Source organism: Nelusetta ayraudi, unplaced genomic scaffold, assembly GCF_046127955.1.
Source record: "Nelusetta ayraudi isolate G7.1 ecotype Tasmania unplaced genomic scaffold, CSIRO-AGI_Nayr_v1 ptg000002l, whole genome shotgun sequence".
NCBI lineage: Eukaryota > Metazoa > Chordata > Actinopteri > Tetraodontiformes > Monacanthidae > Nelusetta > Nelusetta ayraudi.
The window spans coordinates 6,103,880-6,126,400 of NW_027466052.1; the positions used below are offsets into that span (position 1 = coordinate 6,103,880).

General features: G+C 46.7%; 1 protein-coding gene and 1 long non-coding RNA gene across 4 annotated transcripts in view; both read right to left on the reverse strand.

The window, feature by feature from the left end:
- LOC142884107 (E3 SUMO-protein ligase PIAS1-like) overlaps positions 1 to 22,521 on the reverse strand; it is a 53,106-nt gene that overhangs the window by 25,504 nt on the left and 5,081 nt on the right. The window contains exons 1-3 of one of the 3 annotated variants that reach the window (XM_076019575.1): positions 7,017 to 8,458; positions 6,839 to 6,940; positions 1,263 to 1,764 (exon numbers count right to left, since the gene is read on the reverse strand). In XM_076019575.1, coding sequence (XP_075875690.1) covers positions 1,263 to 1,764; positions 6,839 to 6,940; positions 7,017 to 7,019 — 607 coding nt within the window. In that variant the 5' untranslated portion in view covers positions 7,020 to 8,458. Of the gene's footprint in view, positions 1 to 1,262; positions 1,765 to 6,838; positions 6,941 to 7,016; positions 8,459 to 17,106; positions 17,495 to 22,521 lie in introns of those variants that run through there. The other 2 variants (XM_076019595.1, XM_076019584.1) reach the window with 2 other exon arrangements.
- LOC142887794 (uncharacterized) lies at positions 13,436 to 16,612 on the reverse strand. The gene is made up of 2 exons (XR_012926599.1): positions 15,008 to 16,612; positions 13,436 to 14,733 (listed from the first exon to the last, which is right to left on the reverse strand). It is a non-coding gene; the product is annotated as an uncharacterized LOC142887794 (long non-coding RNA).

Here is a 22,521-nt window from a genome sequence, read left to right on the forward strand (position 1 = left end):
CTTTGAGTGATTCTATAAGTGTGTGTACAAGCGGCTGACGCGGACGTGGCAGGCACAGGGGCCGAAATGACAAAAATCGAATCGCTCACCACCATGCGACCCCGACGCTCGTCAGAAAACTCCAACACGGCCGTTCATCCACGGCTACTAAACATCCGGGCAAAACCACATATCACACATTTGTTGTGAAAAGAGGAACTTGGAACAGGAAACCGTGCCCCGACATCGGCAAAGAGTCACACGCAGCTCCGTAAAACTGGGGGCGGCGTTCGCGCACTTTTTGCTTCTCTGCTTGACGGAGCAGACGAGACTCGCAGCCTCGGCTGTGGAGAAGTCGGAGTTCCGGGGCGGTGGTGGGGTGGTGGGGTGGAGGGGACTCGACTGTGTTTGTACACAGGAAGCATCGGGCGCCCGATGAATATTTTTCTCTTGCACATAAAGACAGGTGGCCCATCTGGAAATGATATAGTGGCAGGAAGCCTTTGAGTGGCTGGTCTGAGATATTAGCAGGCAGGAAGCGCCCAGAGGAAACGTCTCCACGACGGAGAGCCACATGAAAGGTTTTCTGAGGCCGGTAAAGAAATATATGATAGATGAGATGTTTCTGTTCAAATAGATAAATAAGCAAATGAATCAAAACATTTGCGGTGTGACGTGGGGCAGATTGATTAGTCTGCAAACTGGCGCGTTGAGGGTCTTTTCTGACTTTCACAGTATTGATTTTCTAATCTTGCTTGTATTCAGTTCAGTTCCAAAACCAGAGGCACAAACAACTGTGAAGGCAGGCACCTGACTGAAAGCCAACAGGAGGGAGGAGGTTCAGGAGGTTTACACACACACATACACACAAACACACACAAACACGTTGTAAAATCTTACAATTCTCATCGTCAGGTCCGGACATAACCACCACTGAAAGGTCCAGTGTGTAAAATTTGGCTTGATTTGTCATTTTTATATTGGTAAAAACTGAACACACAGCCCATAAACACATTATTAAAAGTGTATTGAAATCTTTAGGTGCCATTGTTTAAGGAAGCCTGGTTTTTAAGAAAGACCCCCAGACATTGCCAGGCTTCCGGACTTCCATAAAAATTTGACACATTGGACCTTCAAGCCCCCTATTGATGTTTTCAAGTTCTCAACAAAATAAAACGCACTGTAGAAATTCACCTCAGGACCAAGGAAAAGCGGATTCAAAGAAAAAAGCTGCTGTACGAGAAGCTGACGGCGTCATGCAGCCCTCCACACCCTGCACTCACCCAGACTGGTCGGCTTGATGAGCTCGTCCAGCATGTCGTAGAAGGGCAGCCGCTGCAGCTTGACGTCCGGGTGCACCGGGTGCAGCGAGGCGGCGGCGGCTGCGGCGGCGGCCGTCAGGTGGTGCGTCAGGCCCGGCAGCTCGTGCTTCCCGGGGCCGAGCAGCGAGAGGGGGAGCAGCGCGGCGGGCGAGGGGGCGCCGCCGTGGCCCTCGTACGCCAGCGGCGTCAGGCCGGCCGGCAGCGCGGCCCCGCCCCCGCCCGCCATCCCGGCCGTGGCGGGGTGGTGGGGGCCGGGCAGGACCAGCTCAGAGTGGGAGAGCATCTTGGCGGGGAAGCGTCGTCGGTAGAGCTCCTTGACCTTCATGTGCACGGCAGGGCTGCAGCCGCCCTTCAGCAGGTGGAGCGCTTTGGTCAGAAGCTCGTGCTTGCGTCCGTGCTTGTTGCGTCCGGCGTATCCCAGCAGTACCTGCAGCTCCGACACCCGCAGGCTCATCACCATTTGCTGCCAGGAGAGGAGAAGAGCGACAGCGGTCGGTTAACCATCAGGGAGGGGGAAAAAAAACACAGAGTTGCGATGATTTCTACCGCGTTTTATTTTAAAGGTCCAGTGTGTAATATTTGGCAAGAGTTGTGACTTTTGTATAGGTAAAATCCTAATATGCTGCCCATAAATGCATTAATAAAACTGCATAACCCCAGTACAACAAAGGTTATTTGGTTTCCTTAGTATTTAGGGTCAACGCTCATGCCTTCAAATAAACCAATGAAGAAGAAGGTGGATGAGGTCTCCAGGTTGAGGTACACAGGCCACAGTAGTTCACTGGCAAGTTCAGGAGGGCAAGCGAGAGTGAAAGACGCTGCAATCTAAAATGTAACCACGTGATGTTGCTGTTTCTTCTTCAAAATCTCCAAATATCCCACGCTTAACCTTCTAAATAAAAAACGTCTAAAAAAGCGATGCGGGTTTGAAATAGTTTGGGAGCATGAAAATCACTGGGCTCCTCGCAGCGGGAACGGCTGACTGAAAAGCGGACTTCCTTTAACCGACTGGACTTCCAACCGAGTGAGGCTCAGAGGGTTAGAGGGTGCGCAGCGGCCGGGGAAAAAAAAAACCCAAACAGGAAATGTGGAAAAAGGAGAAACTTCATCCATCTGTCCTCTGATGCAATGTGAGTGACATCAGGTGAGTTCACCCTGATTCCCACCGGGACTGAGGCGCAGGGATGAAACGCAGCCGTGCTGACCGGCTGCTGAGCTAAAACCGAACTGAAAGTGTCTCCAAGTCAAGAAGACATAAAAATAGGCTCGCCAGCTGTGATAAAAAATGTAAAGAGGGAAGTTTGGCTGCGCTACACATCAAGAGTAAAGGCAAGCCAAGCCGTCCGTGCTCGTCTGCAGACCCTTCTCAACGCCTTCAACACAAGATGGCGAAAAAGTTCCGCTTGACCCGAAGCTGCAGCCTGCACGTGCGACACATGCACCAAAGCCGAAAAGCTGATCGGTGCTCCTGTCAAATGCTCCATGTTGACATCCAATCAATAAGCCGTCGTTTGAGCTCGGAAGTCCGACAGGCTTGGTTTTGGAGGAGCAGCCTGCTGCACCTCAGGGCCGACACTTTCAGCAGAAGTAGCAGCAGCAGCAGCAGCAGCAGCAGCAGCAGCAGCAGCAGCTGTGACTGATTGCCATTGCGACACGGTGGACACAAATAAACGGCCGTGTGAGGAAAACAAATGGTTGGTGCTGGATCTCTGCTGGTGTCACGACTTGCCGTGATTCCATAGGCGCAGTGTGTGTGTGTGTGTGTGTGTGTGTGGGGTGGGCTGGATGTGTAGAAGAATCGCTGCCGGTGTGAAGGCATCTTGGCTCAGCGCAGCTGGCAGTTTGCCTGGCAGATGTTTACGCTCTCATGGAGAAATTTAAATAAATAACTGCGGCCAACACCGGCTGGACGTGGGGATGAAGCGGTGCCCTCCTCACTCCTCCCCCTGAGGGTGGCGGGCGGGGGTGCTTTGGAACAGTTACTGCAGCAGAACACAGGATCACTGGCTTCAGGTTTGCACAAAGTATCGACCGTTGGATGGGTCTTCGCTCAACCAGAAACAAATTTCCTGCTTTATGCATTGGTGCATGCTTCAGGTAAAGCCGACAGAAAGGCCCAGAGACAGTGCTGCAAGCGAGTTAGCGAGTGCTAACCGCTGCAGCAGGGGAAAAATAAAAATAAAAAAACACCGAAAAAATATCAGTATTGCCTTTGTAAGTAGAAGTAGGTGCATTTTCACTGAACTTGAAATAGTGCAATTTTTTTTACATAAGAGAATAAATAGTAAAAACACCCTAAACATTTATCCTCCGACTTTAAGTTGACTAATTGTTAACATCCCTATTTTTAAGCGCTTCAAAAACAGGTATATTTTTGTAAAACGGCAATGACTTGGCAATAAAGGAAGAGGTAAGAGGCGATGACATGGTGTGGTATGTATGGAGATCTTTGACATGTTCAGCTCTTTAGCATGTCTTTATGAGCAACTGCTGTTAGCTAGTAGCAGCTATCTTAGCTAACGCGAGCAGTGAGCGGCTGGCCAATCACGGGCCAAACTCAGCCTGAACAGCCTCTTCAGGCTGAGTGAGAGATACGTTTGTATTGTGAAGCCTGTACATCTGAAAGCAGCAGGATTTTTTTTCTTTCTTTTTTTCTTTGACCAAACAAACCTTCTTTATTGTTGGAAGCAGACCACAAAAATGACTTTAGAAAATCTGGAAACGGCCAGAACAGGCTTCCTTCCAGGTTCCAAAATGTGCAAAAGCTGTTACGGTACTGTAAGTGAGGCGGTTGCAGTGGAAATGAACCTGCCGAGACACAAACATTCACCGCGGCTGCTTCTATTGCAACTTACTGCAAGAAGACAAAACCGTCACAGCCCTTTTGCGACGGTCTTTAAGCGACAATTGGAAATGTTGAAATGAAAATCTGTCAATGGAAACCCGGCTACCTTGTTTGAGATGACCGCAACCACCCAGCAGGTGTTTCATAGATGTGCAGATGTATTGGCTGCAGTGTCCCTGCAGAGCATGAAAAAAAAAAAAAAACATCTCTGTGGTCGAGTTCTGCTTTCGTGCAAACTGCTAATGAGGTGCATTCTTTCTGGGCAAGGCCGAGGTTTTGCATTCAATTGACATTTAGAAGGGAATCTTTGAGTGCTGTGGGCTATCCACGGCGACCCCGAGCCCCGCTGCGACATTTAAGGCTGGCAAAACAAAACGCCAAGGTGCGCCGAGGGACAGAACTCCAGAAAGTCACTCGCGCGTTCACCAGCGAGGCTGTATCCTCCGGACTCTCCCACTTTAAAAGCACCCGGCGGTGACCAGCAGGTCTGCCGTTCACGCGGAGTTCCAGAGATGATGCAGGAAAGGAGGGACAATACCCTCAACTCCCCGGGGACGTTCTTTAAATTCAAGGATTAACCAGAACCCGCACCCCGCCCCCCACACTCAAGACTGTGTGTGGCTACTTCTACATTCAACCTGCGCAGTTCCAAATTAAACCTCTCGCTCTGGTTCAGCCGCAGGACGGCAAGAGTGATGGTTTGAACAGGAAGTGAAACCCGTCGGGTGCTGCAACTTACTGTAAAACACCTTCCATTTTTGCAAGCGTGCGACGGGAGCAAACAGCCAGACAGATTTAAGACAGATTAGTTTTAAGACGGCAGGCTGTTTGCAGGTATAAATGATTCTACTGGGACTCGTGGTGGTTGTTGGTTTATGTCAAAGCATCTCTGAAACTGCAGGGGAAAGTTATGGTCAACGGGGGAAGTGTGTTGTACACAAATATCATAGATGGCGCTGCGAGAATCGTTGATATTTCAGCCAAAATCCACAAAATAGAAATAAAAAAAGAATGAAGCACAGACAGAAATGGATCCAAAAGAAGCTGGAGAAAATGAGTTTCAGTGTCGGGGAAGTCAAGAAGAAACACGTTCAGCCTTGTGGATGCTGCACGTTTGATTAAAAATGCAGCAACAACCTCCTGCGCTATAATTAACAGAGTTATCGCTGAGCGCTGAGCGATCATGTGGTTTGAACTTCCTCGGCTCGGCCCAACCAACCAGGGTCTGAAATCCCCTCCGCTCAGTCAGAGAGTCTGCTGTTTACACAGCAAACACGGCGTCTGCGTGTCTCGTGAAACACACACACACACACGCGCGCGCGCGCGCACACGCACACGCACACACACACACACACACACACACACACACACACACACACTGTACACTGCAAAAAGACACAGAGGGTGAAAAGCAACGAATCAGGTGTCTGTAAAAGAACATCTGATGTCTGTGGTCGTGCAGTCAGGAAACACACACGTGCACACGCACACGCACACACACACACATCTCCTGCAGGGTGATAAGGAAGCTTCAGGAAGCTCCATCACAGGTGCAGCCAGCAGACGGCAGCCATATCTCAAACTGCAGTCCTTTCATTTTTCTTTTTTTTTTTTAAACTGGAACCATCGTGTCCCATTTAACTCAATCATATGCATAAAGGGACATAGCACCAAAAATGTAATTTTTTTCCCCCTACGCTAACTCAATGTAATCCACGTAACCATCTGAGAGTTTCACAGAGGGAAGTCAGTCCACCCAGCACCAACACTGCAGAAGCCAATTGGCTGCAAACTCAGGTGGGAAAACGAGGAAAGGAAAAAAAAAAAAAAAGGAAAGACAACAGTCTGCAAACCGAGGGAAAAACACAACAGACTGTATTTCACTCGTGCGGTGGCATTCAGGCCAGGCAGAGGCAACAATCCTGGTGTTGACGACGCAGTTTTGTTTCTGCCAGGTCGTTCGGACAACGCGGAGCAACGGTGTGGACGAGGAAAACTCACCGCAGGGAAGAGAAGATGGGTGAAATTTCGAGGTCAGGTTGACCTATTCCTTTAAAGAGGAGGCGAGCGTGAGAACACAAGCGAGAGAACAAACACACGCACAACACAAAGGCGGCGGTTTATTGGCAGGGTCCAGATAGGGCTGCTGCAGGCGATACAACGGTGCGTTTCTATTAAATATGGGGCAGAAAACGAGGAAAATAATTAAAAAGCAAAGGCAACTGACTTTCCACCTTGTTATCTAACGTCTGACACACAAACACACACAAAAGAAAGATAAGACACGCAAACGCCCAAACACTGGCTCAGCAGGGTGCAGGCACGCACGCACACGCACGCGTGCACACGCACGCGCAACGGTGGATGGGGTGTGTAACATTCCTCCAGCTTCCAAAAAAAATGGAGCGGGAGCGGAGGCAAAACAAACAGAGGAGAGAGAGAGGAGAGAAAGAGGAGAGAGAGAGAGGAGCGAGAGGGAGGAGTGGGCGGCGTTGGAGGGAGATGGATGAATGGCTGGCGGCTCTCCGTCCCTCCGCTCCATCACTCCATCACTCCATCATCCCCCTTCACACGGCAACGGACCCGTCACTTCTCACAGTCCAACAAAAAAAAAACAATAAAAAAAAAAAAAACTTTGCACAGCGGAGCCCAGAGAATGAGAGGAGATGGAAAATAACCCACTGATCATCACCTTGAAATGGTTGTAACGGCAAAACTTGAGGCTTTTCATTGGTCGGCAGGTCTCAGTCGGCGGCGCTCGACCGAGACGAGTCTTCCAGTGGGCAAAGTCGATCTTTGGAGGACCAGATGGCTGATATTAACCAGCATAACCAGCACAACTTCATCTACTCGAAAAACTCTGAGCCGACCATGAAACTAATTTCAACCGGTGGAGCCTCTCTGTCTACTGTGACACTGGCGGAGACTCCTTCTGCGGTCACGCTGACAAAACATCACCAGCCAGCCAGCCAGCCAGCCAGCCAGCCCAGCTTTTTGGAGTTCTGAAGCACCGAGAAGCGACGGCGCCGCTCGGATTTAAAGGCGGCGGCGGCGGCGGCGCGGCAGTGTGAGAGTTCGACGCTCCGCTGCAGAGAAACGACCTGACGGCTCGGCGCCAGAGGAGGCCGAGACAAAGGAAGGAGGCTGAGAGGATGCAGCACAAAGACGAGAGAAGCCGGTCGTAACGGGGGTCCACGCACACACACACACACACACACACACACACATCCACGCACACACGGTGCTGTGTTCTCCGTCGCCAAGAAGAAGAATGGCAGGAGTGTTTCTCACCAGAGCGAAAAGGCTCCTCCTCCGACAGCAGTGAAACTGGAAAACTAACTTCATCGAAACAAACGGGTTCATCACCTCCGCAGCGAAACTCGTTTTTACACTCCGCTCATCCGCCTTGCCAATGATCCGAAATTATTTCTCAAATAAGTCTTTGAATATGTCGTTATTTTGTGAGGTGAAGAGTTAGAACAGCGGCAGTGACAGAATCTGTTTGTGGACAGATGGACAGATGGAAGAGGACAAAAGTTAAAGTTAAAATGAACCAAGAGAGTAACAAAAGTTCAACAGAAACGGCGAGCAGCACGTACACGTTCTGCTCAGGATTCTGGACGAGCTCCAGGCCAAGCCAAAGCTTCCAGTTTCTTCTCCGCTGCCTGATTGGACAAAAATATCTGGAAGGGTCCAGAGTGTTCAAACCGGCTGAGCTCGAGTTCAGCGGAACCACCGCTGGTGCTGGGCAAATAGAAAACTGGCCCTGCAGCCACCAAACAGGTTCACCACAATCTGGACATCAAAAGGTGCCTTCAGTTTTCTTGATTTAAGAAAAAAAAAAGGAAGAAAATGAGCAAAACTATGAACACGGTGGCAGAAAACTGGAAGATTTCTCAAAGAAATGCTGCTTTGATGGTTGACGGTCGTGGAAGTGTTGACGGTGGAGCACATTTCAGTCGTCCTGCTGCTAGAATTCCTGTCAGACTGGAGCTCCTGCTGCATTCACCGAGAGGGGTGTGTGCGTGTGTGTGTGTGTGTGTGTGTGTGTGTGCGTGTGTGGGAGTGCAGCTGAGCCTCCATACCAAATGAAATTCTCCACAGCTCGGGAGGGAGGGTCCTTTTTTTTGTCACTTTAAATCCCCCCACTAACATAATTTAATGCTAATCTATCGTGAAATTCAAGAGTCTGCGGGATTATTTAAATGAACTCTATCTTGATGCTACGTTACTTAAGATATGATACTTGTTGAGCGTTCCGATGGCACGAGCTGGAACGTTCCCTCAGATTAAATCACAACGCTGCCGCTGCCAAAAAAAGAAAGAAAAAAAAATCACCCGTCATATAATAGAGGGCAATAACATTTTTCAGAAGAAATGAAGAGGAGGGGGAAAAAAACACAGTCCACTATTGTTTCGCCGAGCCCGTGGCAGGATCCTCCGAGTCTTATTTTGTTTGACGAGCGGCCCAAATGCAAATGAGCCCTGCGAGGCAGCCAAGATAGCTGAGATTTTAAACCAGAATTCTTGCGGCTTCATCCGGGGGCTCGCTTCAGCCGCTCCAAGAACGGAGAGACCGAGCGCCGTTGTTTAAGCAAAAAGAGGCGGGACGCGGCCCGGCTCAAACACACACATTGGCAGCGGCACCACAGAAGCCGCGTGCTGCCAGTTTGATCGGAACAGGACGACATTTCTCAGGAAAAAGAAGCAGGGACGAGCGCGGGAGGATTTTTGCAGAGTCCTTAGGCTTCAGCGAGGCTGAATGTGATTGGCCGGTTTTACATACAGAAGGGGCGTAAAGAAGCTGATTCCTTTAAAAAAAAAAAAAAAATCCTTCAAAAGGACCTCCTCATGCTAGTGGTTCTTTCCCAGATGGATATGTGATATAAATCCAACAGACTTGGGGAAACAATTCATTCTGCCAGTGGTATAGCTGCACACACTTGGCGAAAGAGGAATATAAATTTCAACAAGGCAAAAGGAAAAAAAATCTGGTGCGCACCTGACTGGAAGCTGCAATCCACTGGCTGACGTGTTCTTTCAAAATCAAGAAAGCTGGTGGTGTTCTGGCAGTAAACCGTGGACGTATCCAGTGGCCACACCAGGGGCTGCAGCCAAAAATCCAGAAAAAAAGCATTTTCCCCAGAGGCCGCAATACTGACATGGCTGACAGAACACCTCCGGCCTGAAAAGTGATTCATAAGAAATCATAAAATAAAAGTTTTATGTTGTCATCCTGTAAGACAGCCCATCCATCCATCTTCTGTACCCGCTTCCTCCTGCACTCAGGGTAGCAGGGGTCAGCTGGAACCTATCCCAGCTGTCATAGGGCGAAGGCTGGGTGACACCCTGGACAGGGTCACACAGAGACAAACAATTTAAAGTTCCCAATTTGTGTCACATGTATGTTTTTGGACTATGGGATGAAGTCGGAGAACCCAGAGGGAACGCATGCAGACAGACAGGGAGAGGCCCACACAGAAAGGTGCAATGCTCGGAATCGAACCGGCAACCTCACCCATCTACTGTACCACCGTGTCGTCTGTAAGACAGCTCAATTTGTATTTGTCTCATCTTCTTTTTGTATTCTAAATGGATTTATGAAGTATTCTGATTCTAATTTTTGAGGTCGTTCACAATATGACTTCAGCAATTCAGTCGGAGGTGCATGTCGCAGGAGAAACCCTGCTGGATGTGACCTTTCTTTGAACAACTCAGCCCCCCGCCCCCAAAAACAAAAAAAAAAATTGCATTTCCAGACTTTGCATCACTGCAGTTAAATCAAAGCGCACAAGACTTGCAGATGTCGCGGCTCCTTCTGGCAGATGTTGAGAAAAGTGCACCTCGCCTCCCTCTTCACTCTGCTGCTTGACAGAATTAGCCAGAACACGGGCAATGATGACAGCGGCCCGGCTCTGAGATTGGCTAAATAGATGCAACAAAGAGTGATCACAGGAGAAGTTGGACGTAATGAAAGGAAGTCGGGCAGCGCCGAGGCCTGTTTGATGAGAGGAGACGGGTTGGAACTGGCCGGCAGCCGAGACGCCTCCACTGGGCTGCTTTTATCTGTCAGGAGGAGCTCTGGCCTCCAAAACTGGAAGACTTGGCAGCGAGCGGAGCCGGAGTTTCTGCTTCAAGTCCTGAAAACAGTTGACGATGGTGTTGAAGGGATTTGCTGGACAGAGGAAGGAGGCAGCGTCGCTTCGCTGGTGTCACCAGTGGCACATTGTTGCAGGAAGAAGCGTCTTCGAGACATTGAGGCATGAACTCTGTCGCTTCTGTGTTTCTCAGCTGCGGTCAAGACGAATGGAGCAAAACCATTCGGTCAGCTTCTATCAGGCCACGTGCACCCTTCATCCATCCATCATCCATTATCCATCCATCCATTATCCATCATCAATCTATTCATCTATCCATTATCCATCCATCCATCATCCATCCTCAATCTATCTATTCATCCATCATCCAACCATTCATTCTCCATCCAACAATTCTCCATCATCCATTAATCTATCCACCACTCCATCCATCCATCCATCCATCAATCATCCTCAATCCATCTATTCATCCATCATTTATCCATCTATCATCCATCCATTCATCCTTGATCCATCATCCGTCCATGTGACGTAAGAATGATGGACGCTGCGAGTGACAGTTGTTTGACGTTCCTGTGTTTTTTTATTTTTTTTTATTTCATGGAAACATTTGTGCTGCCCCGCATCAAGACAGAGTGGCAGACCGACAAAAACCACAACACTGACACAGACACTGCAGGTGTAAAATATCACAGGACCTCAAATGACGACTGAACATGTAAGTAAGACATCATTGACAAAAGGAGTAACTGTAACTAAAACTGGGACTCTGGCATGTCCCTTCTGTCTTGTAGTCGTTGTTTAATACGTTTCAAAAGCACTTTGTTCAACATTTGTCTGTCTTTGTTGCTGTTGTTAAGTCGTTATTGCAGTGAGATTTGATGTCTTTTACATCGTCAGTAACCAGTCGGTCATCTCCTCGGGAACATTCGCAAATTTGAATCTTTGAGTCATTAGAATTTACTTACAAACAATGCATAATTAGACCATGCAGTATAAATTTGGCTTGTATTTCTTTTTTTTTTAATTAAAATCTGAATGAGTGAGTGTGGCCACGCCACACTTGACAACTTGACTTTGGCCTGCTGAGAAGAAGATCTGAATCAGAATCATCACTGATTTCTTTTTTCATTTCTTTTCCGTAGGCTTTTTTTTTTCCAGCTTCACAAATAATATGTGGTGACAACCCTCCGAAGCACACACACACACACACACACACACACACACACACACACATTTACTGGGACACTAAACAGTTCACAGTTTTCATGCAAGACGCTCAGACTGAGGCACGATGAGCGTCCATACACGCCAAAGGTCATGCACACAAAGGGTCGCATGCAAGGCTAAAGTGGTTCTCACACACACGGACACAAAGAACCAACCCTCCCCCCCTCACACACACAACCCCAACACACACACACACACACACACACACACACACACACACACACACACACACCACATGAGATACCGTTAAGCTCACAGAGGTTGTGTGTGCTGACCAAACGCTGTGCACGCGTGTGCAAAAAAAAAAAAAAAAAAAAACTCCAAATCTGCAGGTCGACCACAGAACGCTTTACACACAGCAAGAAACAGAAGCTGCACAGGAAGATACTTAATGGTAATTCAAAGGTCCAGTGTGTAAAATTTGGCTTATTTTATGATTTTTATATTGGAGAAATCTTCACATACAGCCCATATACACATTAATAAAAGTGTATACTCACAGTACAATAAAAGTCATTTGGTTTTCCTACCCAGAGAACGGTTCTTATTTATATATATAATTATATACATCAAGCAAGTGTCTTGCTGAAATAAACCAGCGAAGAAGAAGGTGGACGGTATCCAGGTTTGTGCTCGTAGGGCCACCGTAGTTCACTGGCAAACTTGGGAAAGGGAGAGTACGATATCCCTAAAACTGCATTCTAAAATGTAACCACTTGATGTTGCTCTCCTCGTCCTAGTTCACATGCAGCTGAAAAAATGGAAATATTAACAGGAACGTGTCCACCTCCCGAACACTAGGGGGCGATATAAGTATTTTCAGCGTGTTAATGTCGGTTAACCTCTTTTGTTGCACAAAAACAAAACAACTGGAGCGTGATGCAACACTGGTCCATACTGGTCCATACTGGTCCGTACTGGCCTATGTCTCGAATGTTTTTGTTCCGGGGGCAGATGCTAGCGCGGGGGTGTGGAGCATACGCCCATGCATTGTCCAGTTAAACTCCGACTAATCGCATTATCTGGGTGTCTTAATTGGAGTTCTCCAACTCCAATCGGAGTTCTCCAACGCCAATTAAACGCGTTTAAGTGCACTTCAGTTGTCCAGTTACAGTCAGACTACGGCAATAATTTGGTTTTCTGCTTGCACGTGTGCAGACGAGGCCAGGATCCAACCAGCTAAAGCACGTCACAAGACGACCGCCACTTCACTTCTTCCTGGTGCGCCGCAGCGAGAGACACGGCTAGGAAGAAGCGTTCAAATGCTCAATTGAAGGGTTCAAGAGCGCCAGGAGACATTACGGCCACGTTGACACTTTTGCAAAATACCTAGTCTGGGGTAAAAAAAACAAAAAAACAAAAAAAAGCTGATTTGACAAAGTGAAAATCAGCCCCAAAAAATTGTTTAAAAAAAAATGAACCACAGCTACACGGCGGAGCTAAAAAAAAAAAAAAATAATAATAATAATAATAATGGCCATGCTGCACATCTGACAGAGGTGAACAGGACTCGTCCCAGGGGGGGATGGGCAGGCCAATCATGTGGTGCCAAGCTGCTGCTGCTGCAGGTTTTTTTTTTCTTTCTCTTTTTTTTTCCAGCGGGTGTGTGGAGGTTGTGTAGGCGAGCTACCTGGCCATTATATAAAAGCTCCCACTCTCGGCTAGAGGTCTGTGTGGTGAGTGCCAGCCCCCGCCCAGTCTTCCTGCCCCTCCCCCCTGCTCGCTGTCCTCCCCTCCCCCCACCTCTGAGCCTTCCAGCGAGACTCTCTGACTCAAGCTTCACTCTCCCGCCTGTTGTTTCTCTGCCTCCTGCATCTGCGCCATCAAAAAAAACAAAAACAAATTACAGAGCACGCGCACGTGCACGCACTGTGGCTCAAACAACAGACAGATGTATGGACATCTAAGAGCGGGCCGATGGAGCGAGCTCAAACTGAGCTGCTTTTTGTTGTTTTTTGGGGTTTTTCTTTAAAATAATTAGTCCATAAAATGCGCCGCCGCCATACCTGAGGCTCCGGGGTTCCAGTCCAGGCTTGCCACAGGCAGAGGCTGAACATGAAACCCGGATCCTTCAGGGCTGCGCGGCACAAAGCCACGATGATAACAGGGTTTGTAATCTGGTGCCAGAGCTGCGCCTGCGCCCGCAGCTGGTAGCAACCACACATCACAGCTCTGTAGGCATGTTGCTGGAGCAGAGACGGCTGCCAATGATGGAGAAGCGCGACGGTGATGTAAGCTGGGGCAAAAAAGACCTGTTAGCTTATGAGTGATCTCGGCCGTTTCAAAAAAACAAAGAAAAAAAACAAGAAAGAAACAGCAAACGGGAGCCGAGAGGCTGAAAAACGAGACATTTGGCACCAAAAGCTCTACTGGCGAGGAAGTGAAGAGCAGGAAGAGTCGCACTCGTCACACTCTGCACCCTTTAATTCCTGGAGAGTTGGCGGAGGTCTGCGCGCAGAGAGGAAGGGGGACTGTCGGGGACGTCTGAGACTGCAGGCAGCGCGACAAACAACGTCGCTGGTGGAGAGCAGCAGCTTCTTTTTCTTTTATTAGCACGAGCTTCCAGTCTGACGTCGGGTTCAGGTCCGCCTGGAAACACCGATTGTGTCATCATGCTCTTGTCCTTGAATTAGTTCAAAGAACCTCACGCAGCCCAGCTGGAGAGAGATCTGTCTGGCTGCTGCACAACAGAGATAGTTAAAGTCGAGAGCAAACGTATCACGGCAGCTCCGGGATCTGAAAACGCGGCAAGAGTCATTTTTGGTTGAATCTAAAATGTTTTTTTTTCCTGAAATTTGAAAGGAAAAACTAAGAGAGGGATAAGAGAAAAGAGACTGACGTTTTCTGCTTGGTACTGACAGCTATTTTCTTTCATGACGATGAAAACAGAATCCTAAACGGAGACGAGATTTTCAACCGCTAATCAAATTCTCTTTACTTTTATTCGTTGGGGAATGAAGCCAGAGATGAAAGAACGACTCCTCTTCTCTTCTCACTGCGGCAACAAACTCCAACGCAACACTTATCTTTATTACCAGCTTCTCATCCCATGTTTTAATTACGTCAAAAGACACAACTGGTAATGCGGTAAATTGCCATTTAGGGCCCAATCAGCAGATAAGCGTGAATAAATTCCCTGTGATTCTTGAGGCAAAGAGATTGTAGCGCTGCGATTGTGCCAAGCGGCACCTCTGTGGTATTTATTAACCCGGACCTGACTCACTGTTCCTTTGTAGTGCCAGAGCCTCACCGGGGAGATCTGGGAGAGAGAACACACAGTGAGGGGAAACAATATCAGCTCTGGAAATATCGTCCCAGAAATAAATAGCTTTTATCAACTTTTATAGAGCCACTTTCGATTGAACAAAAAACAGAAATACGGAACAGGAGGGAGGTGCTCGGCGTTGTTCAAATATCGCACAGACTGAGATGGTAGAAACCAGGGCACCGCGCTTTTCATAATCATCAAAGAAGTGCGGACGGAATCGTGGACTCGGCCAATAAAAAGGAATCTAATGTGAAACACAGGCTACGTGACTGAAATCCTCCTTGCTGGAGAAAGAGAAAGGGAACTCGCAAAACTCGTCACCTGGCCCAAAACAGAGCGGGGCAGTTTCCAATGCAGACAAAGACCATCTATCAATGTGAAAAAAGGGAAAACGTTGTAAAATATATATATTTTTTAAAACAAAAACACCTAAACAAAACAACAAGGCACAAAAAGAGCAGTGTGAAAAAAATTAGAAAATCTTGAAGGAAAGAAATTGCATATTGCAGAAAGTGGGAACAAGGAACAAACTGAGATTATTGTTGTTTATATCAATATCATATTGCGATACATATACATTACTTATGCATTGGAATGCTGCACGTCTGTCAGGTCTGCGTACCATCAATGTTAACTTGAGCGGACGCACTTAAGTCGGCCCGATCGATGCCAACTTCAGTCCAACATTCCAACACGAAACTAAACAACAATCTGAGGAAATCCATACATGAATCTCCGGGGGCTTCCGCTGGTGCTCAAAACGTGACGCAGGAAATGAGCGCGACGCTTGCGAGAGAAACGGCAGCTTTAAGCAGAGCTAGACACTCCTGAGAAATGTGTTTAATAAACTCTGGGACGCAGCGAGAGCAGAGTCGAGCGCCAAGGTCGACGCTTCGCTCACGGCGAGCGACTTCCTGGAGAAAAAGGGAGCTTAAAGCCGCAGTCCCTCAGGTGACGGGTCGCTGCAGAGACCATGGCATGCGCCTGCTTCTATTATTAGCCCTCCCAGCAAGCAGAGGCATCTCGCAGTTCAGCTTGATTCACCTGGAAATGACCATTCATTCAATCGCCCCCATGCCGTCAACAAGCTGCTGACCTGCCAGCATCACAAAACGTTGAAATCTGCTGCAAAGACAAAACAAGTTTAGACTGGAGTGACCGTCGGTGGCAGTAGAGTGATTTCCTCGTGTCTTTTCAGCAGAGGGAAGTTTGGCAGGTTTTTAAACTTCATGTGTGGCCCGGCGTGGCAGCTTTGACAGGTTTACACCTGGTGCCGTGTCAGTGCTTTACTGTAAGTGACTCACCGGGGGAAAATATATCTCATCGCTAATGCGCCGGTCCGGGTGACACTCAATAACGTCATTCGTTGAGAGTTAAATCAGCCCCTCAGTGCTGCGCACTGAAGCCGCTCAGAAAGCAAAAGACTGCTCGACATCTCGACTGAGACGAGCCGGATTTTGGCCAAGGCTTCATTGGGTGTGGAAAAATCCCTGAAGCACCCATAACTTTCCCAGAGGCGTAGACTTCAAATTTAGTAAACTTGCTGCCAAATAAAGGGCAACATTTAAAAATGGATGGGAGAACCGTTGTCTTACATTGACACTCAGAAGCCTGACAGACAACCACTTAAAGATTAAGTGTGTAATATTTGGAGATTTTGAGAAGAAACAATACAATCAAGTGGTTACATCTTAGATTGCAGCACTCTTACATCCTCCCTCTCCCAAGCTTGCCAGTGAACTCCGCTGGCCTGCACACATAAACCAGGATACCTCATCCACTTTCTTTTATTTGTTTTTTGAGGACACGAGCATTCACCCTAAATATGAAACACGCTTTCAGATGGGCTTGATTGTCCACACCAGGCTCCCTTAGAAATATGGTGGTGCAAGATATAGCAGCTAACTGGAGGCAAGACCCTTGCTATATGTACATTCTTATATATATAAAGAAGAACCGTTCTATGGGTAGGAAAACCAAATTACATTTATTGCACTGCGAGTATACACTTTTAATGATGTTTTAATGGGCAGTATATTGAGCTTCTACCAATAAAAAAATGATAAAACAAGCCACATTTTTACAAAGAGGACCTTTAAATGAGCAGGTTGCTTAGCACCACTGGATGGGAAACCACCTTTCCATAACACTGTTCCAAGGAGTGGTCAAATTTAAAAAAAAAAACATTTGAAGCAATGGCAAGACTAAAAATACTGTGACGAAGAAAACATTCAGCAATCCTCAAAAACAAAAAAACCCTTGCACAGGTATATGTGGACACAAGAGCATTAACCTGAATATTTTTTTCTATCTTAAAAGGACAGCTTCAATACAACTGATTGACTTGTTGCAGTAGGAACACACCTGTCCAGTCTGGACAGGAAGTAGTCACGCCGTCCTCGGCCATACGGAGTCAGCCAGACGTACCGTGTCGGTGGCCGGAGAGCCATTCTCCCAGGTATACACAAATTAATAACAACTTCAGCAAGTTCAGAAGATGGTTCAATATTAAAACAATGATAATATGTGTTACAAGACTTTTTAACCGCACTTTATCTTGAAATCAGGAATCAGCCCAACACTAACAGTGAGTATTCTGCAAGCAGCATACGTCCATTTTCATAACTGCGTGAGTTCATCTGTGGCATGACATCATTTGATGGGTTTTTGGCAACGTGACCTCCAACACAGTGCCACACGTGGCGAGTCATAAATCTTTCGCCTCAGGATCTGGATGCATGTTGACACAAGGCTGCAAACCACAAGCGAAGTCTGAGTCACCACTTACCAAAAGTGATCCCTGCACCAATCAACAGATTTATGCATCAAACGGGAGAGGTTTGATTAACAGGCTGGGGATTGAGGAGACTGCAAGCAGGAATGCTATTTATTTTAACAAGCTGGTGTTGAAAAGTTTTATTAATGTGACTTTTTATGATGGTTTACTGTTACCAGCCTAGAGCACTCCTGTATGTGAACCACTTTAATGAGCACCACCAGCTCAGTGGTCCAGTGGTAGAGTGTCCACCCTGAGACTGGAAGATTGTGGGTTCAATCCCTGGCCGGGTGATGCCAAAGACTATAAAAATGGTACTCATGGCCTCCCTTCTTGGCACTCATTATGCAGGGTCAGACTTGGGGGTGAGAGTTAGATCACCCAATGATTCCCAAGCGTGGCACTGTTCCCTCAGGGGATGGGTCAAATGCAGAGGACAAATTTACATTCTTCAGGATGTGACAATCGGTGGGACTTTAAATAAATTCTTGAGCTGTGGAAGACGATTCAAGCAAAATATTGGCATTATAACATATCGAGCTCTAGACAGATGTGTTAAATAGTTTGTGGATCAAAGTGCACAAAGAAGGGAAAGTTTTCAGGTCTTTATTCTTAAAATCTTTGCTTTCCTTGCTCGGCATTTGACTTTTCATGGCTGATGGCCGAGTGAGTTAGTCATTCCTGTTTGTCCACTGTCCAAATGCAGATTCAAGCCCTTCCCCATAATCCAAGCATCACCAGGGCACAAACTGGGTGTTGTCTTTTCTATCTGTGTCAAGCAAAGACGACCAAAGCTTATCACAGTTTGTTATTTTTGGGTTTTTTTTAAAGATTCCTATGGAGATAATTTGATCACTGGCACATTTCCTAAGGAAAAACAATTTCGCTGCACAGTTTGATACTAAACACTCTCTATTTTCCCTGTAACGAATCACAAGTCCCAAAACACTGATGGTTTGTGTACGAGATTAGAATTTTAAAGCAGATGATTTTGGAACGTCCACTGAGGAAACTCTTTGCGGGGCTTTTCTACCAGCGCCTCCTCGGCTGAGTTGAGCAGAGAATGTTAGGTCAACAGGTCACTGATTGGACAGGGAGCAACGACAAAAGATCAAAAATCTGCCATTTGGAAAAAGAAAAAAAAAGCAACAGCAGCTGTGCGTTTTTATCTTGGGTGAAACAGATGAGGGAGCGAGAGGGCGCACACTGTTAATATGAACGTATCCAGACGTGCTGTATGTGTGAAGACAATTTCCAAGACTTTATCCTGGTGCTTCCTGCAACTATCATTGCAGTACAAGTTGTGGTGGCATGTTTCAGGTTGTCCAGACTCTGGTCGGCGAGGGAATGCGACCTCAGGCAGTAGTTCAGTCCACTTTACTGTCCCTTTAATCAACTTTGGGAGGATCCAACAACCGGCTCAGCGACTTTCTGCTCCATCATCTGCTGTGCACGGTTATGCTTGTTTTGGGTTTAAACGTATGGGTCAAATTCTCAACATGGCAGGACACTGACTTGCGAGGGCGCAATTCACGCACGTCCGGACACGGCGACTTCTCACCTAGAAGTGGGTGAGCCGAGCGCTGACTCCGCACGTGGACTTTGGGGTGAGGTGCGCTACGGTTGGAGCCCAGATCTTGCAGAGTGGAAACATCTCAGAAAGACACAGAGTGTGACGACGTCCCTCTCCTCGGATAAACACTGGCGTCTCTGTGACTTTCCCATTGTTTCCTTCTTCTCCTAGTCGCTCCTGGACAGCCTCCCCTCACCCCAACGGCCACACGGACCACTTGTTTCATGTGTGAACATGTCTGATGTGGAGGTCCTGCAGACGTTTGCTGCCTGTGAGCACAGGCCAACATGCCTGATGTGAGTCTCTGGATATTTTCCAGGGTTTATGTGTGAAAGGGACACAAAACCAATTTTTTTTTTTTTGTTTTTTTTGTCCCGCCCAACATCTAAAAAAAAACAACCCTAGACATAAAAGAGTCACCAGCTGAATGTCTGCCTTTTTCTAACACAATCCAACTCGAAAAGGCTACGGAGCCTTGTCTGTCTTCCACGATGCGACATGTTTCCACAGCAACAGGACTGGGTTACCAAGTCAGCATTTTTTTTTCCTTCATTTTTTCCTTGTTCTCACAGAGGGAGGGTCAATTGTCGCTGTACTGAAAGCAGGTTTGTTATATCTAAACTCAATTCAATGCTGGGCACAAGACCGAAAAAGAAAAGAAACTGAAGGAGTTTGTTCCAGCTGGGTTCTCGCTAAACACCTCAGAGTTCTTTGTTGCAAATGAGACACGGAACATCTGGCGCAGCTTTTCCAACGCGGCGGGGTTTTAAAATTCTGCACTTCATCACCGCCATAAATCACTGAGCACCTGTCTGTAATTTTTTTCTTTTCTTTTTTTTTTTCTTTTTTCTTCAATTTTCTGGCACTTTCGTCTTGGAAAAGTGACGCCCCAAACATTCAGCTCCATCGGCTTAAATGGACGCACGCATCAGCGTCAGCACAGCCAGGCGTTGTCGGGCCATCGCCGCTATCATTCTCGCTGGCTACTTCCATGTACGTGTCTGATTCTCTTCAAACCTGTAATTAACCGTGGCGATAATGGCACTCGCAATAAGAGGAATGGGCAGGTGCTGAGAGGACGCAGCGGAGCAGAAGAGAGGACCTGTATCATTAGGGATTAACCTCGCCACAGGCTCTACAAATAGACTGTCTCCACCTATAAGCCGCCGGCACACAGACAGTTATTTGTATTGCCAGGTTGCTGCTGCTACTGCTGCTGCAGTGGCGGCGCGGGAGAAGAGAGGAGACAGTTCAAAGAAGCCGAGAAGGTATCGGGACTCCGGCGAAACACAATGCATCACGACGAGACACATTAAGGGTGCTGGCAGCGTCAGAGGCTCCGATTCATGAGGCAGCACGGTGTGGAAGAAGCTGCCAGAGGTGTCATGTGATATGTTAGATATTTTCTGCAGATATTTTCAGCGAAATGAAAATAAAGAATTTTTTTTTTTTTTCTCCCAAACACAACGTTCCTGCAACCGAGGGTGACTGAAACCCGCATTTGCACTTTAAAAATTCAACAGAATCCCAATTTTCAGTCCGTGGCAGCCAATCAAGGTTCACTTTTGCCACCGTAGCCTGGTATCAGGAGCCTAAAGAGGTTACGACTGGAGCATTCTACTGCGGTGTCGATGACAAAAAAAAAAGAACCAGAAGCTGAAATGCAAACAGATGAATTGCCCTTAATCAGTCAAGAAGTTCAGGCCTCTTTAATGTGATATTCAGAATGGTTTCTCTGATCAAAACGGTGCAAACGACTTTGTGAAAGAGTTTTGACTTTCCAGAAAATGAGGTGACAGCTACAAAAGAACCCAGTCGCCAACTGCTTCCTTTTTCCTGTGGAATCGTTTTCTGTCGATGATTTTCCCGTGCATCTGTAAACGGACGTGTCAGAATAGTTTTCACGATATTCTGATTGGTTTAAAAAAAAAAAAAAAATGCTTTGTATGTGGCAGAAATAAACAGACAATTCCAAAATGGAATTGCAACAAAAATGTGTCCTAAAATCACTCCAGGGAAAACAAGCACTTTATCTGGAACAATATTTTTAACTCTCCGAGCTCTGCGTTTGCGCTGCTTTGACGACGCCACATCCAGAGTGTCGCTGGTTTGACTGGTTTGTCTATAAGGCAAAAGTGAAGCCAGACTCTCCCCTAAACATCACAGTCACATTGGCGCTAACCGCTCCGCTATATAGGCTGACGGAAAACACCACATGCTGCTCCCATTAAAATAGCACACATTTTTATCTCAGGTGTGAAACAGCAGTAAAACGCAGTGGAGGACCATAATGCACTGGGGCTCATTGGTGGTGATTTAATGTCCCAGATATTTTCAAACAGCAAGGGAGACAGAAGGGGGGAGGGGGGGCTAGATCATGATGACAGCTCTAACGCTCAAACGTAAACATGCCTGGTTTTTATGAGTCGTAGTAACGGAGTAATTCATCTGTATTATTGGACGAACCATATTTCATAGCGCAGAGTAACACAGACATCTGAGTTACACGGCAAAAAGATATGAAGTTTAGGGTGATGTTGATTGTGATTTTGGTTTTGAGAAATGAACTGAGGCAAACTTCTCAAAGTTACAACTGATGATAATACTGTGTGTATATATATATATATATATATATATATATATATATATATATACATATATATACATACTGTATATATCATCCTTAAAAAATACATTTCCCAATATTAAACATTTAAAATTTGTTAAGATTTGTTTTAAAGCTGACTTGCACCCAATTGATCATGACCAAGTTTCTATGTACATTTTTTTTTTTTTAATTAAACTATGTTTTAAAATATTTTGTCAGAACAAAAAAAACACATTAAACGTATCCATCCATAAATATCAATTTTGAGACTTCTTGCAAAAATCGACGAGGTTAACAGGTTTAAAATGCAGGGGGGAAAAGGATGAAGATGTGTGGATAGTTACTGAGGAAAGAATTAAAATGTGTCGGTGGACTGTCCCGCTGCTGCGGTTTACGTTAAAAATAAAAATTGGGGTTTTTGGTCACGTTGAGGCACGGAAACTGCTACCAGCTGAGACCCACAAAAAGATTGGCAGGTTAAGTGAAGGGTTTTAATTTGAGTGTTTGTTGCCAGCGTGGAGCAGAGTTATTTTTTTGAAAACACCAACGTGACTATTTTCCCCCTCTTTTTTGCCATTCTAACATGTCCCGCGACCGACACAGGAAACCCTGCTGACCATTACAAGCATCAATCCAGCGTGGCTGTCCTCCCTGCGCTCATCAGGAAGCAATAGCAGTTTCATGGCAAATGTGCGGAAGCGTGGCATGCAAGACGTGCGTGCGCACATATGCGAGCACACATACAATTTGAAGCAATTTAAAAATATTTTTGAGATTTTCACACAGGCTTTTTTCACACCAAAAAAAAATCACAGCTTTTTT